The 17328-nt window shown below is 34.7% G+C and overlaps 1 protein-coding gene across 2 annotated transcripts in view; it reads left to right on the forward strand.

Moving 5' to 3' along the window:
- Positions 1-17328, forward strand: part of LOC118742380 — a 265677-nt gene that overhangs the window by 233701 nt on the left and 14648 nt on the right. For both annotated transcript variants that reach the window (XM_036474410.1, XM_036474411.1), the window contains exons 7-9: positions 13914-14183; positions 14370-14503; positions 15857-15994. In XM_036474410.1, the coding sequence (XP_036330303.1) occupies positions 13914-14183; positions 14370-14503; positions 15857-15994 (542 nt within the window). The remainder of the gene's footprint in view (positions 1-13913; positions 14184-14369; positions 14504-15856; positions 15995-17328) is intronic.

Raw genomic sequence — 17328 nt, forward strand, 5'->3', positions numbered from 1 at the left:
ATCTGACTTCCTCCTAAAAAGTCGGCACAAAATTACTTAAAAAAAAAGCTGGAAGTGAGCGATTTTGTTTTTTTCAGATAATACGAGGGTCGTATGAAAACTACCCGGCCTTGAATAGAATAAAACGATTTTTTTAACGAAATTCAATTTATTTTTCAACATAATCTCCTTTTAGCTCGATACACTTAAGCAAACGTTTTTCCCATGTTTTGATCCCTTCCGAATAATAGGTTTACTCCAACCCTTCAAAATAAGCATTTGTTGCTGCAATTTCTTCATCATTTGAGCTAAATTTTTTCCCGCCGACCCATTTTTTAAGATTAGGAAAGAGGAAAAAGTCACAGGGGGCCAAATCTGGAGAATACGGTGGATGAGGAAGCATTTGGTAGCCTAATTCATTGAATTTAGACATGGCTACGACACATGTGCATTGTCTTGATGAAAAAGAACTTTTTTTTCAACAAATGTGGACGTTTTTCCTTCAAAGCCTTGTCAAAATCACCCAATATTTTGCAGTAGTATTCGCCATTAATTGTTTTTCCTTTTTGTAGGTAATCAATATGTATAACCCCACGCGCATCCCAAAATACTGTGGCCATAACCTTGTTTGCTGATAATATCGCCTTTGCCTTCTTTGGAGCTGGTTCACCACGACGAGTCCACTGTTTTGACTGTTCTTTGGTCTCTGGTGTGGAGTGATGAATCCACGTTTCATCGACAGTTACAAATCGACGCCAAAACTCCTGGGGATTTGCGTTTAACATTGATAAACAATCATTTGAAATGGAAACACGTGTTTGTTTATGGTGTGTTGTGAGTAATCGCGGCACCCATCTTGCGGAAAGCTTTCTCATATCCAAATGATTTTGCAAAATGTTATTAACCCGTTCAATTGAAATGCCCAGACTCTCACCAATCTCACGCACTTTCAATCTTCGATCACTCATTACCATATCACGGATTTTTTCTATCATTTCTGGTGTAGTGACCTCATTTGGACGACCTGAACGTTCCTCATCAAAAATGCTCGTACGGCCGCGTTTAAATTCAGCTACCCAATATTTTATAGTTGTTAATGACGGTCCAGAGTCTCCATAAACTTCGTTAAATTCCGATTTAATTTCGTCGTTTGTTTTCTTTTTCAAAAACAAATATTTTATCACTGCTCGATATTCAATTCTTTCCATGTTGACAAAAAGCACAAAAGTAACTCAATTCTAACACGTATAAAATTTGTTGTAAATGTCATATCGCTGAGAAATTTTGACACGTGTTATTTGAAGAGTTGTATTTTTTAGCAAAATATTTTTTTTAGTTCTAGCAGCGCCATCTCTATTCAAAATCGGGTAGTTTTCATACGACCCTCGTATAACGGCAAATTTCAGAAATGCTTGAAGCTTCAATATTTCACAATTTAAAGACACTAATTTACTCAAAATTGATACACACCGGCTTACCATGTAGCGGTAGCTTTCGGAAGGGTGAAAATCATATACTTACACTGATGGAAATAATGCCTAGTAAAAATGAATACTTTATATTTGATTATCGTTTAAAAATGTTCGTATTTAAAAATAATATTTTCATACAAACTTTATTACGCACGTATTTGACTGTTCACATCTGAGTATGTATATGTAAGTGTACATACGCACCCCAAGCATGCAGAGCGCCGCTCTCAGAGCGGCGACAACACACACATACATACATAATACAAATCGCGTGCTGTGGTGTTGATGGATATTCAACATTTGAAGGTAAATTTATATGCCTGGGTGTAGCTGAGTGCGCAAAGATGCTTGCCACAAGTTGTTGATATCCGGAGATGGTCGGTTCGAATTCCACTGCAGGCAACATGCAAATAAAATTTTTTTTTTTAGTTTTTGTCTTGATTATTCACTTCGCGGATGCTTTTTCAGTGCCCTGCAGTGAAAACCCAAACCAATTAGAAAAAATACTAGTTCATATACTACCAGATCGACATTTTCGAAGCACTTAAGCGTTCAGCGACATCTGCCTTTGAATTACCAAAGCCTAAAATAAAACGCAATTAATTGCTTTTCTTACAAATGTCGGCTGTGGCGTCACGCGAAGACTACTGGTTCTGGTTCTGGGATCGCAGGTTCGAGGCCGCTTGGAGGTGGTTCAGATTTTTAAAGTTAGATCAATGTAAGTAGGAATAATTATTTCTATTTAAATATAAATAACAAACTTAAAAATCTAGTTGCATTACAAAAAAAAAGAAACAAATATATGGGAAGAAATACTTGTGCCATAAAAAAATAGATTAAAAAAAAATATTTTTTTTTATCAAATCTAAGAATAATAAAAAAACCCTAAATAAAAAATACAAATAAAAGAAATATTATGAAAAGAATTTAAAAAAAAATTCCCTGCATCAGGGCTTGAACCTGGTACCTCAGGCATACCACGCGAGGGCTTTGCTCTGTCGGCCATTGCGACTGTTGGAGCGCCGCGAACAAAAATGCATACTAATGCTTTTCATAGGGAATGAATTGGCACACTATCTCATCAACTGGTATGATGCTACTAGTATTTCTACTAGTAGATGCGGATGCATAGCCTGACAATTGACATCTAGTAGGACACCGCAATGTTAAAAATACCAGTCGCTAACATTGAAAAAGGATAGAACGTGAACTATTTGGGCTGAAACGAAAACTGGTAGAATTCTAGTACCAACTAGTAGCTTTCCCTGCAGGGGTATGAACGCGGTCATTTTAATATGCGCGTAATTGAATTGAATATTTACCAATATACAGTACTTTCGTTGACGTTGATAGTAAGATCAATTACGTTTCTATTTGATTTTAATATTTTTTTCCCTCAGTGTACATACATACATACAGAGGCGCACCCAGGAATATATTTTAGGGGGGTTTTTATATTTCTGAATATATATCACCGGAAAATACTGAAAATTTGCTTCAGATAATACGCTCTTCAAAATATATTCATGCAAGTTTTATGTACAGTATGTAATAAATAAATAAACGTTTTAACATCCATAAACTGCACTTTATTTACATAAGATTAACAGAACTCAAACACTTTTAACCGACTTCAAAAAAAGACGAGGTTATCAATACGCCGGAATACATAACTTTTGACCACGTGAACCGATTTCAATAATCCTCTTTTTATTGGAAAGATGCTACCTCAAGGGTCGTCCCGTAATTTGGTTTAGAGATCCGATGATTGGATTATGAAGAAATTAACGGTACCCCTAAATTTGAAGTCGGTTGTGGTCTTTCCTTAAAAACTACTTGTTTAATAAAAAGTTCTATAAACTCAAGATGCGCTCAACTTTTAAAAGTACCTAATAAAAAATTTTAAAAGAGTCAGTAAATATAAATTTATTGATTCCATAAATTTTTGCACTTTTATGTTCATTTTTTCGATTTCTGGTTTCTGGTTTTCGATAGAGATGGTGAGTTTTCACGATTGCTAAATTTTTTTAATATTTCGAATACCGAAAAAATTAACTGAACTCTCAAGAAAAACGAAAAATTCATATAAAATGCTCGTATATTTATTTCCTCATAGAAATTTACAGCAACAGCAAAGCGCTTTTTCAGGCAACAGAAATTATAATAAATATTTCTTATAATTTCCTTGAGAGCTGGATTCTTAGCTTTAAGATACAGTTTGTATTTGAGGTTATTAGCTTAAGGGGGGGTTTTGAACCCCAAAACCCACCCCTTGTGTGCGCTAATGCATACATACATCTGCTTTTGCATAAGGTTCTATTTTTTGTCTTTTTTCTACCTAGATCCCTACCTCTACCCCTGTTTGTTCTAATTACATTTATGCTATTCTGTTTTTTTTTTATCTTTATACTCTTTCGATAATAAATTGATAGTAACATCCAATAAAATATCGATAAAAACCTGATAAAAATATCGATAAAAAAATCGATAAAAAATTCGAGAACAATTTCGATAGCAAAATCGATAATATTGGTAGCAAAAACTATTAGAAACTCGACAAAAATATCGATAAAAATTACCATAACAAAATCGATAAAATATCCGTAACAAAATCGATAAATATCGACAACAAAATCGATAGATATCGATAACAGAATCGATAAATATCGACAACAAAATCGATAGATATCGATAACAGAATCGATAAATATCGATAACAAAATCGATAAATATCGATAACAAAATCGATAAATGTCGACAACAAAATCGATAAATATCGATAACAAAATCTATAAAAATATCGATAGCTAAATTGATAAAAATATCGATAAAAATATCCATAACAAATTCGATATATATCGATAACAAATTCGATAAATATCGACCAGAAAATCGATAAATATCGAAAACAAAACCGAAAAATAGCGATAACAAAACCGGTAAATATCGATAACAAAATCGATAAATATCGATAACAAAATCGATTAAAATATCGATAACAAAATCGATAAATATCGATAACAAAATCGATAAAACTATCGATAGCTACATCGCTAACCAAATGGTTAAAAATATTGATTACAAAATCGACAGCAAATCGATTAAAATGTCGATAACAAAATCGATAAAATATATCGATTATTATATCGATAAGTTCCTAAAATATCAATAGCAAAATTGACAAAAAATTCGATAAAGATATCGATAAAAATATCAATAACAAAACCGATAAAAATATCGATTATTATATCGATAAGTCCCGAGAATCCCGAAAATCTCTAAAATCTCAAAATAGTTCCCAGATTGAGTCTCTGTGTCTCTCAATATATCCTTTCCTCTTTAATTACCTTTATCTTAATCTTTCTTCCCCTATCTTCGTCTTTACTTATATAGGTATCCTCATCCTCATCTTTGTTTTTACTTTTATGTTTAACAATTTCTTCATCTACATATTCTCCTTCACCTTTGCCCTTATATATATAAGTAAAGTGTTTGAAATTACCTTGGTCTTCTTTTTATACCCGAGCGCACTTGTGCACAAGGGTATTATAACTTTGTTCACATAACGGTTGTTTGTAACAGGCAAAACGAATCGAGATAGATATAGACAAATGTATACATAAATGATCAGAATGAAAAGAGAAATCGATTAAGCGGTGACTGTCTGTCCGTCCGTCCGTCCGTCCGTCCGTCCGTCTGTGCACACGATAACTCGAGTAAAAATTGAGATATCTTAACGAAACTTGGTACGTGAACTTCTTTTGGGCGTGGGACGGATGGTATTGAAAATGGGCGAAATCGGATAATAACCACGCCTACCTCCCATATAACGGTAATTTTAAGAAATACGAAAACTGCGATATTTTAGTAACTACTGAAGATAATTCACTCAAAATTGATACTTACAATGAGTTTCAGACGGAAAACATGAATATTATTTCACTTATGGTTACATGTGTATACCTTGGTAACCGCTGCACCAATTTCTTCCAAACTTGGCACAGTTGTTGGCCTTAGTACAGCTTACTAAATGGCCGAAAATTTTAAAAATCGGACAATAACCACGCCTACCTCCCATATAACGGTAATTTTCAGAAAAACGAAAACTGCGATATTTTAGTAACTACTGAAGATAATTCACTCAAAATTGATATTTGCAATGAGTTTTAGACGAAAAATAAGAATATTACAAAATTTTGGCAAATAGGCGTAGCCACGCCCACTTATGGTTACATGTGTATATCTTGGTAACCGCTACACCAATTTCTTCCAAACTTGGCACAGTTGTTGGCCTTAGTACAGCTTACTAAATGGCCGAAAATTTCTAAAATTGGACAATAACCACGCCCACATCCCATATAACGGTAATTTCGAGAATTACAAAATCTTCGATAAATCAGTAAATATTGAAGCTAATTTATTCAAAATTGATGATTGCAACAATTCTTTACCAAGAAATACGTTTATGACAAAATTTTGGAAAATGGGCGTAGCACCGCCCACTTGTGATCACATATATGTATCTCGCTAACCGTTCTAGCAATTTGTACCAAGCTCGGTATGGTTATTGTGCTTGCCACATAAAAGCAAACCGTTAAAAATTGTTGAAATCGGACTAAAATTGAGGCCGCTTTTCATATAACGGTAAATTTCAGATATGCTTGAAACTGCAATATTTCGAAATTTAAGGACGCTAATTTACTTAAAATGTATACACCCCGGCTTATCATGTAGCGGTAGCTTTCGGAAAGGTGGAAAACATATACTTAATACTTGCGCCGGGTATTTAATGTTCGGCTCCGCCCGAACTTAGACTTTCTTACTTGTTATTCTTACTTTTGCCTTTACCCTTTTCTTTATCTATGTTCGTAGTCACCTTTGCTTTCATTCCTGTATTGGTCTTTTTCTATTCTTTAACCTTTTGTTAGCAAATTTTTGTTAAATTAATACCATATGCATACACACAATAAGCACTTGTTTCAACCAACCAACCATTTCCGTTGCACCATTTCCGCGTGCAATTTCCGCTGAATTTGCCAATTTACTCCCAACCAACCAACCGCCGCTAAAGAAGTTTCACTTCAAAAAAAATAAAATAAAATACAACTTTTTAATATATAACGCTTTTAATAATCGACTAAAAAGTAGAAAAAAATATTTCTCAGTCCCACAGAATTTGTTTTGATGACTTTTGATTTAGAAATTTTAGCAAAAGTTATTATAAACAATTAATGACATTGAAAACGAAAAACGTGGAGCGCATTGACAATAGTCAAACTACATAACATTCTACAGCGAAAGTACAAATTTGAGATCGATTTTAAGCGGTCGTTATTCATATGCCCACATACTTACATATGTTACTTTTCATATCAATTCAAGGGTATTACATGCGCCCCACGCTTTTAATTTTCAATGTCATTAATAGTTTATAATGACTTGCTAAAATTTCAAAATCAAAAGTTATCAAAACAAATTCTGTGGGACTGGGAAATATTATTTTATACTTTTTAGTCGATTTATAAAAGCGTTGTATATTAAAAAGTTTTTTTTATTGTTGTTGTTGTAGGCTAGTCGATCGATTGCGTTTGTGTGCAAGAAAAAATACTTTTTTCTTCACGTTTTACAAGTTATAGCTTAGTATCCAGCTCTTAAGAAAACGGTCAAGAAAAAATTGCCATTATTTCGCGTGTGTGTCCAAGGAATTTTGACATTTTTTATACCTCACAGCCTGTTGCCTCACTCTTTCCTCAAGAAATAATGGAACGGGCATATATTTCTGTTGCAAACCTGGGTTGCCTTGTGCTCTTTTTTCACAAAAAAACTTTAGAAAACCGTAGTAGAAAGCGTACTAAATTTCTGAAGAACTGCGTACTGCCTTAAGGAAATTTGACTCAAGAAAATTTCTTAGCCATTTCTTGTACGTCATTTTATATGGAGTTTTTTGCTTTTCTTAAGAGCTGGATACTAAGCTTATAGCTGAAATGGAGCAGGTAATACAACTCATAGAAGATAATAGAACCAAAGAAGCAACCAGATGTAAACTGAGCAATCAAATTATGCAATTCAGGAGGAATATTAGACAAACTTCAGCAGAAAAGTTCATTTTAGAAACGTTCAATAGAACCAAAACTTTTTTAAAAAAGCATAAAAATGAGATTATTGTGACGGATGCGGATAAAGGAAATAAAACTGTGATACTATACAAAGCGGACTACACGGACAAGATAAAAAAGCTTCTGGAGAACAAAAGCACGTACAAAACAATAAGAAACGACCCAACAAACACGCTACAGAGGAAAAACAACACCATAGTAGACGACCTATACAGAAACAAAATTATTGAATACAGAGAAAAGCAACAACTCACGTGCACCGCAGCGACGGCACACAGACTCTATGGGTTGCCAAAGCTGCATAAACCGGACTTGCCTTTACGGCCAATTTCTTCGTCGGTTAATGCCCCTAGTTACGGTTTATCCAGATATGTAGGTAAAACACTTAAAAAGTTCACTTCCGAAAAATACAACATTAAAAATGCGTTTCAACTCCTTTGATGTGATCTTTTTATTCACAAATATTCCAGTCAAAATTATTATGAACAAGTGGAACAAAATTGAACAGAGCACAGGAATCCCCAAAAACAAATTCCAAAATATTTTGAACTTTTGTCTGAAAGACAACAACTACTTCGAATGCAACGGAAACTTCTACGCACAAACATTTGGGATGCCAATGGGCAACCCCCTTTCACCTACAATAGCTGACGTTGTAATGGACGACCTATTAGACAACACCGTTATAAACCTCAAAGAAAATTTCAACGTTGACATCAAGTTCATTGTCAAGTACGTAGACGATATATTTGCCATTATAAAACGAAAAGACGCGGATACTATTCTCAAAAGACTCAACGAATATCATCCTAAATTACAATTCACTATGGAATCAGAGAACAATTTCCGTATACCATTTCTGGATGTCATGATCCACCGGAAAAGTAATGGAATTCTACTTGACTGGTACTCAAAGCCTACTTCCTCTGGGCGTTTAATAAATTACTTGTCTTCGCAACCCTTAAAGTACAAAGTCAACACAGCTAAAAATCTGATTCACAAAATACTAACAATAAGTCACCAACAATTCAAAGACGCGAACATAATGAAAATAAACAAAATTCTTGCAAGCAACAACTACCAACCACTAAACTAACCACTTAATACAAAGTCTAATAAAACAAAAAATGTCAGAAATAAACAACGAATTTAACAGAGCACCGAATACGAAAACAACCAACGATACGAAGCGATATCAGAGCGTCACATACATCCCTCGATTCTACCAACAACTTGACCATGACATAAACGCCAACAAATTAATGTAACGCTGGCATACCGATCAAATTGCACGCTTTCTTCAATCTTTTCCCAAACGAAAACGCCACTACCGCTCCACCTACAAAGCAACGTGGTATACGAAGTTACATGCAAAGGGAGAAAAAACGAAAACTGCAACAAAGTGTATATTGGAACGACCAAGAGAGCATTGGGCGTTCGTCTGTCAGAACACGAAACAGATATCAAGAAAAACAAGCAAAGCACAGCTTTAGCGCATCACATACTAAATAGTGGTCACACAGCTGATCTAGCCAACGTCAAAATATTAGACAAAGAACGGAGGGAAAAGACAAGATACACCAAAGAAAGCCTGCGAATTCTACAGAAAAGGGAAAAAACAATTAACAAGAAGGAGGACACTGATGCTATGCTTGTAGTTAAAGTTTAGTATGACGAGAGTACCACATATTGGTGGTATCAATGCTTTTAATGTTTAATGTTTTAGTGTCAATTTTCAATGTTTTAAATATTTCAAATGGTTTTCTAAATATTCAGTGTCAATTAAATGTAAACCATACGTAAGTGCCTTAAGACAAATTAAAACCTGTGATAGTCTCTTTGTGTTCGTATTTTCATTTGTTTATCCAACATTTAACTTTGTATTCATGTATGTATGTATGTGTGTACATTATTATTTTTCGATAACATTGTTGTTTCCTGTTGTTATTTAAATAAAGATTCGCCCCTGAAGATGCTAAGGTGATTAGCGAAACGTTGGGCAAAACGTGAAGAAAAAAGTAATTTTTCTTGCACACAAATGCAATCGATCGACTAGCCTACAACAACAACAATAATTAATATTAAATTCGATCAACAGCTTACTTAAAAGTTTTTTTTTATTTTATTTATTTTTCTACTTCGACAAGACTAAATTGTCTGTACAAAATTTTGCAATAGATAATAAAATAATTCAACTTGCAGTGAAAGAGAATAGAAGACTATGCAAGCACAATTTTGTTTGCTCACATTTAGTATAAACATACATATGTATGTATATACATACATATATCAGCAGTTTATTTCATTTAAGGGAATGGCGTGTCGTCCATTTCCGCTGTGACGTATATAAATAGTGCACACATTTAGGCGCAATATTTAACTTCTTCTGGCGGGGCGACATCTAGAGTCTTCTAATTGTATCTCCTTGATACGAAGCCTACAACGAGGTTGATATCTAAACTAGGTTTTCCATAAATACCTTTGCTATATTTATAGTATAAAATGGTGGTCTGGACATACAACATTGCAAGTTGATAAAGGCTTTGTAAAAATATGTTTGCTTCTCTTGTAAAACTTAAAATTTTTCAAATGTGGCCTTTTGCACGTTCTTGAGCATTTCGATACCCGGGGATTCGAGTAATCTCGGGTATCGCCATTCTCTCGGGTAATGTCGAGTAGTTATCGAGACATACGTATGCAAAAGCATATCGAACGTAATAAAAACAAAATCTGAAAAAATTGTCTGTGTAAATGTTAGATATTATATTGTAAAAAAAAACGTTTATGCGAATAAGAAGAATTTAGTTCGATGTACTTACATATATGCTGTGTATGTATGTATGTGTATTATTTGCGTTTGATGGCTCCAGCAAAGAGAGTAAAAGTAATAAATGGAGAGGAAAGTGCGGACCTCGCTAGAAAGGAGCGTGCAGATGGTTGATACCAGAGTGTCCAGATTGTTTATAAAAAAACGCAATTTCTGAAAAAAAAAAATCGCCAAAAATCGAAAAAATTTTTTTTTTAAATAAAATTAATGAAATCGGTTTAACAAATCTTTTATTTTAAAAATGAGATTTTGTTATAAAAAAGTTTTTAAAACCAAAAACGAATATAATACCTTTAACCCTTAATTAGGCGACTGGGGTCAACGTCATTTCAAGTTGAAAAAAATGTCTTGGAGTGCTTGGAGTGTGCTCGCGCTCTGTATAGCTTCCTCCTAACTCCCCGCGGGCTACGTAAATAAGTCACGGCCAGAACATCGGCGTGTACACATTTGTCGCTACTCTTTTGAGCTCTGACCCTATGCGACCACTTATGTAACATTTTTTAGTTTTTGTTTTTGTATCTAAGTTTGAAGTCAAAGTTATGCTTTTCTTTCTTAAAGTTAACTATAATAAAAAGCTTTAATATTTATGACAAAATACATTTCGTTTTATTTATTTAGTTACGGTTAGAACATAAATGTACGTGTACACATGTGTCGCTACTCGCTTGAGTGCTGACCCCATACGCCTTCTAACGTAACATTTTTTCGCGGAAGTAAGTTTTAATTTTTTTTTTAAGTTTGAAGTCGAATTATGTGTTTCTTTTTTAAATTAACGATAATAGAGTACTTTAATATTTTTGTTAATACACACTTCCTTTTTTTTATTTTGAAAACTCATTTTTCAACACTTTTATTGGGGCCCGCCTCTAATTGTGTGGTTTTCTTTATGCTATGGAGTTTTGTTGAAATTCTGGTGTTGCATATTTCACGGGGCAATATTTTGTTGCCTGCTCATGAGATGGTAACAAAATTTACCGGTTACAAGAGTGTGGAGAATACGAAAAGGGTTTAAAAATTGACAGTAACTTTACTAACCGGTAACAAAATTTTTGTTACCAACGCAGAATAGGCCTGTAAGTGTCTGAATGATTTACATTTCCGTTGTTGTCATATATTGAGCTATTCAACCTTGATAACATACTGTTTGATATTGGAAACGTTTTGCAGCAGAAACTATTAGCCTTCATATAACACTTTATTCGAACTATTGAATTAACATCATCCTATTTCGAATCTTAGTTTTTTTTGAATTCATTACGCAAAAAACGCGCTCAACAAAGCATGTGAGTGCGGCAAGGATAATAATATGAATTTACTTACATTTCCAAATATTTTATTGCCTTTGCGGTTTTCACTCCGTAAAATTTATTTGAAGGGAAAAAATGGCCAAAAATCGCCAATGGGGATTTCCTAAATTTTTACGCGCAAATATCAAACAAAAATCGCCAAATTGGCGCGAAATCGCCAAATCCGGACACTCTGGTGATAATCTGGAGAGCGACAAGTATTACGCTTGAAAAAAATTCAATAGTTCAGGGTTTAAATACCCTAAATTAAATACGCTGCCTTAAATTGATCATCGAGGAGCTCGCGGGTATAACGAGTTTTTCGATACACGAAAATCTCGTGAGAAAGCGATCCTCGCGAGAAATTGCTTGCAATCTCGGGAAATCGAAGGCTCTAATTGGAAGTAACGATATTTGCACCCTTATTCTAGAACCGGAATTTTCGTAATTCGTAATACGTTACGAAAAACGAAAAATCGACATGCTGAAACCCTTGCGGAAAGCTGCATCTATGTCATCTTCTGGTTGAATTGTTGAGCCGCAAGCTATAACTCCTCCTATGCCTTAATAACTAGTTTTCAATCCAGTTAATGCCTTCGGCCGCGCTTACTAATGAGAAATATCTCTTCTGTGTTGCCGAAGAAGAGGGCGGAAGCCCCTCTTCTACTGTGAAAGGTATACAACATTTATTGTGCATATAACTCCGGCAACTCCATCCACTGTATGTTTGCGCAGAACATTCATCGAAATTTACAAACAAAGTGCATGGCTAAAACCGAATTAATTAATAAACTAGAGCCTGCAAATTTGGAACCTTTGTTTTAAATTAAAGTTGAATCCTTTGACTACACGTGCATGTTAAAGTTTTTAGATTCGGGTAATGCATTTGGCTAAAAAAACCAAAATAATTGTACTATGTAATTACTAAACCGTACCTAAGTTTCTCGATATTCTATTGTTTAAATGAACACCAGTAATATTTCCTGTAAACACACATCGATTTACATCTTTTGCTTAATTTTTATCCCGCTTCCGACACAGAAATATTTTCGTACAAAATTACGCAAAAAAGCTGTAAATTACTCGTTCGCTTATAGGTATGCCATTGTTACGAATTTCGAAAGTTCGAAGATACTATTCGGGTTGCAGCATACCATTTCTACGATTCGTATAAAAATCCTAATAAGAAATGTTGTTGTTGTAGGGGTCTTAAATGATTTATAGGGTTCGAAATTTCAGACTTTGGTATCGATACTGAGTACTCGTTCTGGCATCGAGCTCATGGTATCGATACTCTAAAAGTATCAGGGAAAAAATATCGATACTACTCAGTATCGGACTCATTAAAATACGTTTTTTGGGATACTAAAATTATTTTATTCTTCAATCGTATATCTAGTTATTTCCTGAAATTAAAACAATAGAAATTTAAAATATTTGATTTTTATTTCATTGCAGAACTTACTTTCACGTTAGAAGCAATTTTAACGTTAAATGTACTTTCACGAATTTCAAGTTTTATTAAGAAATTTTTGTAAAGTTTTAGTATGCATTTTTGTAGCCTATTCAATTTTAGTATAATAATGTGCAAGTTTGAATTAAAAGTCAACGGTAGTAGGCTATACGTAAATTTGAATAGGTTACAAAACTGCATTCCCAAAAAGTTTCTAAAAAATCAGCATTTTCGTGAACTTTGCGTAAAGTTTTATGGCCTTATTCATCAAAAATAAAAAAGGTTTATAACTGAAAAATTTATGAAAATGTCATTTTATTAAGCTCTTTAAACCTACTTTATTTTTTATGAATAAGGCCACTAAACTTTCACTTATTTGGTTTATGTTATGCAACAGAATACACGCAATTTCAGTTTATTTTAAGTGATAGACAAAATTGAATGATATGGATTATATAAGCAAAGAAAGCAATGGAAGAAAAAATTTAAAAAGTGTGCGTTTTAAAAAGTATTCGATACTACGAGTACTTTGCAAAGTTTCGAGTAAAATCACCAAATAAGGTATCGAGTATTAAAGTACTCATTTTTATACCCTCAGTATCGATACTTACTCAATATCGATAGTATCGTTCGAACCCTAATGATGTACAATGAAAACAGGTTGCAAAATAATATCAGCACATTTTAGATTAACTAAGCTTACACGCTTCTTTAGAAATTCTGAAGATACATACATAGATCATTTTATAAGTACACTTCTTCATATATCTATGTACTCAGATTCCATTTGGAGGCATTCCTGCTTTCTACAAACATTTTCGCACCTCAGCTTTACCATCAAGAGCACTACAGCTGAGGTATCTCATTGTACCATGTGGCGGCAGCGAAATCGATGCAAAAATACTCCGGCAACGCCGAGTTATCGGCAACGTTTCAGGCATATATCGGCCCACCTACATTCGGCTTTCTGAAGTCCAGGAAGGACAGCGGTACATAGTGCGATTCACTCCCAGCAGTGAAGACGAGACGATACGTGCCAACAAAGTGGGAGTAAGTACTCATCATGGCAATGGGCCTCATGCATAAAAACAGAGCTTAAGTTCCGACTCGATTTTCAGCTTGAGCTTGAGCTCACCCCATTAGTGCAAAAACTGAGTCTGAACTTAAGTACATGTGTATGTATGTATGTGTGTGCAACATTCATGTTAAAGTAATGCTTTTCTCGAATACTTGCAGATGGCCGTGACTACAACCGGCATCTTCCAACACCTACCAGAACTACCGGAGAATATAACAGTCTTCGAAGTACAAAACCGGTGCTCCTTGGCCACCATTGCATGGTACAGTTCGCCAGACAATCGAACAGAGAGGCGAGTACACCTACATGCATACATAAATACATATGTACTTTACATATGTATGTAAGTTGTATATGAATATACATTAGACTGCATCACTACCCACAAAAAAACTCAGTACTATTTTTCCTCTGGAATTATAAAATGGTTTATATGTATTTTAAGACTTGCACCAAAATATTTCGGAAAAATATTAAGATTTACGTGAGCTGGATCAATTTGAATATACCCCCAAATATGGAGTTTTTTAATGAATAAATATAGGTTCTTAAAGGATTTTATGCAAAAGATCTCATCAGATAACAAAGCAGCTAGAGCTTAAAAAATCTGCATCAAAATATTAAAAAAATGTTCAGTGGAATAATAATAAAACTAAACTTATGTAGACGTACGAGGTATCAGTTTTTGTCATTTGAGGGGAGTTTTTCAAAAAAATCCTTTAAGAAACAATTTTTATTCATAAAAAAAATTCCATTTTTGGAGGTGTTTTCAAATCGATCCAGCTTACGTAAATCTTAATATTTTTCCGAATTATTTTGGTAGAAGTCTAAAAATATAATACTTTTTTTTGTGATGCAGTCTAATACATATGCATACATATCGTCACCTGAAATGCAAAATAACGTAACAACATCGCCACTGAAATGCAAAAAGTCGTCACTTATAAAAAATTCTAAATTCACTTTTTGATTGCTATGATGGATTTCGTCAAATTACAACTCCCCACATCGTTTTATGAAAAATTTATAGTCACGACTTTTTTTCATTTCAGCGGCGATGTTGTTAAGTTATTTTGCATTTCAGGTGACGATATGACATAGGAAAGCATAACTTACAGCCAGTCATATCTTGGTATTCGGCAGGGCTTGCCTTGCTGGTGTTGAAAATGCAACTGTGCTGATATAGTGCCTTTGTTTAATTAACCTTAGCCGGCCAACATTAATTGTTCTGCAATGAGGCTCCCCTTTGTAGAACACTGCCGGCTTTTCACTCACCTCGCTTTTATTATGCAAACTATGTATTTATCTACATATACTATATGTATGCGCATTGTATGTAACTATCTGCTTTTGGTTTTCTCTTTCATTTCATTTGCTACATTAACAACAACACAAATGAATGTGAACCGCAAATCCTGCACCGCGTTCTACGGCATCGAATTCAATGCGCATCTTTTCATCCTCTTATTCATTGGTGTTTGTCCGCTGCATTAATTTTGATGGCGGTTTCTGTGGCTTGTTGCTGTCATAATGTTGCTCTCAATATGCTGATTGTATTGCTGCAATTTGCCGGACTGCATTTGGATGTGTGCCTGCCGCTGCTATCACATAACTGTATTATTCGGGGATGCATTTGTGCATCCAGGTACTGCATAATTGTGTTCAATTTACCGCATCGTAATCGTAGTTCCATCGATTACACGAACTACTGCCTTGATTTTGGAAGGCGCGTAGTGCAGCATCCACTCTTTGACTCCATCAAATGCATTGAGCGTTCGAAAAGGTGAGTCTATTGCTAGGGCGAAAGTATTTATTTCAATTAGATGATATTGCTATAATCTGTGTTGGGGAACTTGTTCGAGAAAAATATTAGAGCTTTGAAAGAAAGTTAAGCTGCTTAACTGGCATTGATAATAGAGGAGCAGCTAAAAATTAACGGTAGAAAATAACATATAGAAGAATAACCGAAATCCGCCAAATATTTTGCGAGGGTATACCGGATATTCACATACATTTATTTAGGAGTGCTGACGACTTGGCAAAGCATTCGGCGACTTCAACATTAATTTCAGTTTCGAACTACCCCGACATAGTCCCGATTTTGTCCTGAAGTAGTTCTAAAAAAGTCGAAACTTCTTTTGAAAATATTTAGAACAAGTCTCGAAACGATCCTGGTCGTAAACTATCCCGAAATAGCCTTTAACCCTACCCAAAATCGTCCTGAACTAGATCTGAATGAACCCGAACTAGACCCGATATGCTTCTGAATTAGTCGTGAACTAATCTCGGATGGTCCAAAAATATTCCCAACTTGTTTCCACAATAATTGTGAAATACTCCCGAACTTGGCTTTTAGACGAAGAAAACGGTTTTGAGCTACATACATAGCGTCGTTTAAAGTGCAAAACCGCATATCAACAAAATGCAAAACCGCGTATCAGCAAAATGTAAAACCGCATATGTGAAGTTGTAGAAATTATTTCCTAGAGCGTAAAAACACTCATATTTCTAAATGGTTCTCTTTTTTGTAATGCAATCGCATTTCTGGCTTGTATATTTCAGGACGAATGGATGAGGATTGAGCCAAGACCTTGTGCGAGCAAATCCAATTTTTGGCAGCCAATGTCAGTTACGCGGTTTTGCAGAATGACGATATGCGGTTTTGTACTTTAAACGACGATATGTAAATAATGCATCTGGTAGTAATAAAATATAAGAGAGTTTTTTATGTATGCGTATCAGATTGAATTGGGGATATACCCAACGTATTAACGCAATTTTATCGGTCAATTGGAAATGCCAAGTGAAGACAAGTCCTCCTCCACCTGGTCCTTCCAACGCAGAGGAGACCTTCCTCTGTTACTAGCATCGCGACCGGCGCTGAGCACTTTCAGAGGCGTAGCGCTTATGTCCATTCGAAAGGCATGACCTAGCCAGCATAGCCGTTGGATTCTAATTCGATGCACGATGTCTCTGGAAAACATCAAAAGCCGCCGCATCAGATGTTTTCAAATTCCATGCTTCTGCGCAACATGGCATGATAAATGAGTTATAGAGTGTGATTTTTGTACGACGAAAGGGGACTTTACTTCCCAATTGCCTACTCAGTCCAAAGTA

The sequence above is a fragment of the Rhagoletis pomonella genome, unplaced genomic scaffold (assembly GCF_013731165.1).
Source record: "Rhagoletis pomonella isolate Grant_MI unplaced genomic scaffold, Rhpom_1.0 Rhpom_scaffold_00007, whole genome shotgun sequence".
Lineage (NCBI taxonomy): Eukaryota > Metazoa > Arthropoda > Insecta > Diptera > Tephritidae > Rhagoletis > Rhagoletis pomonella.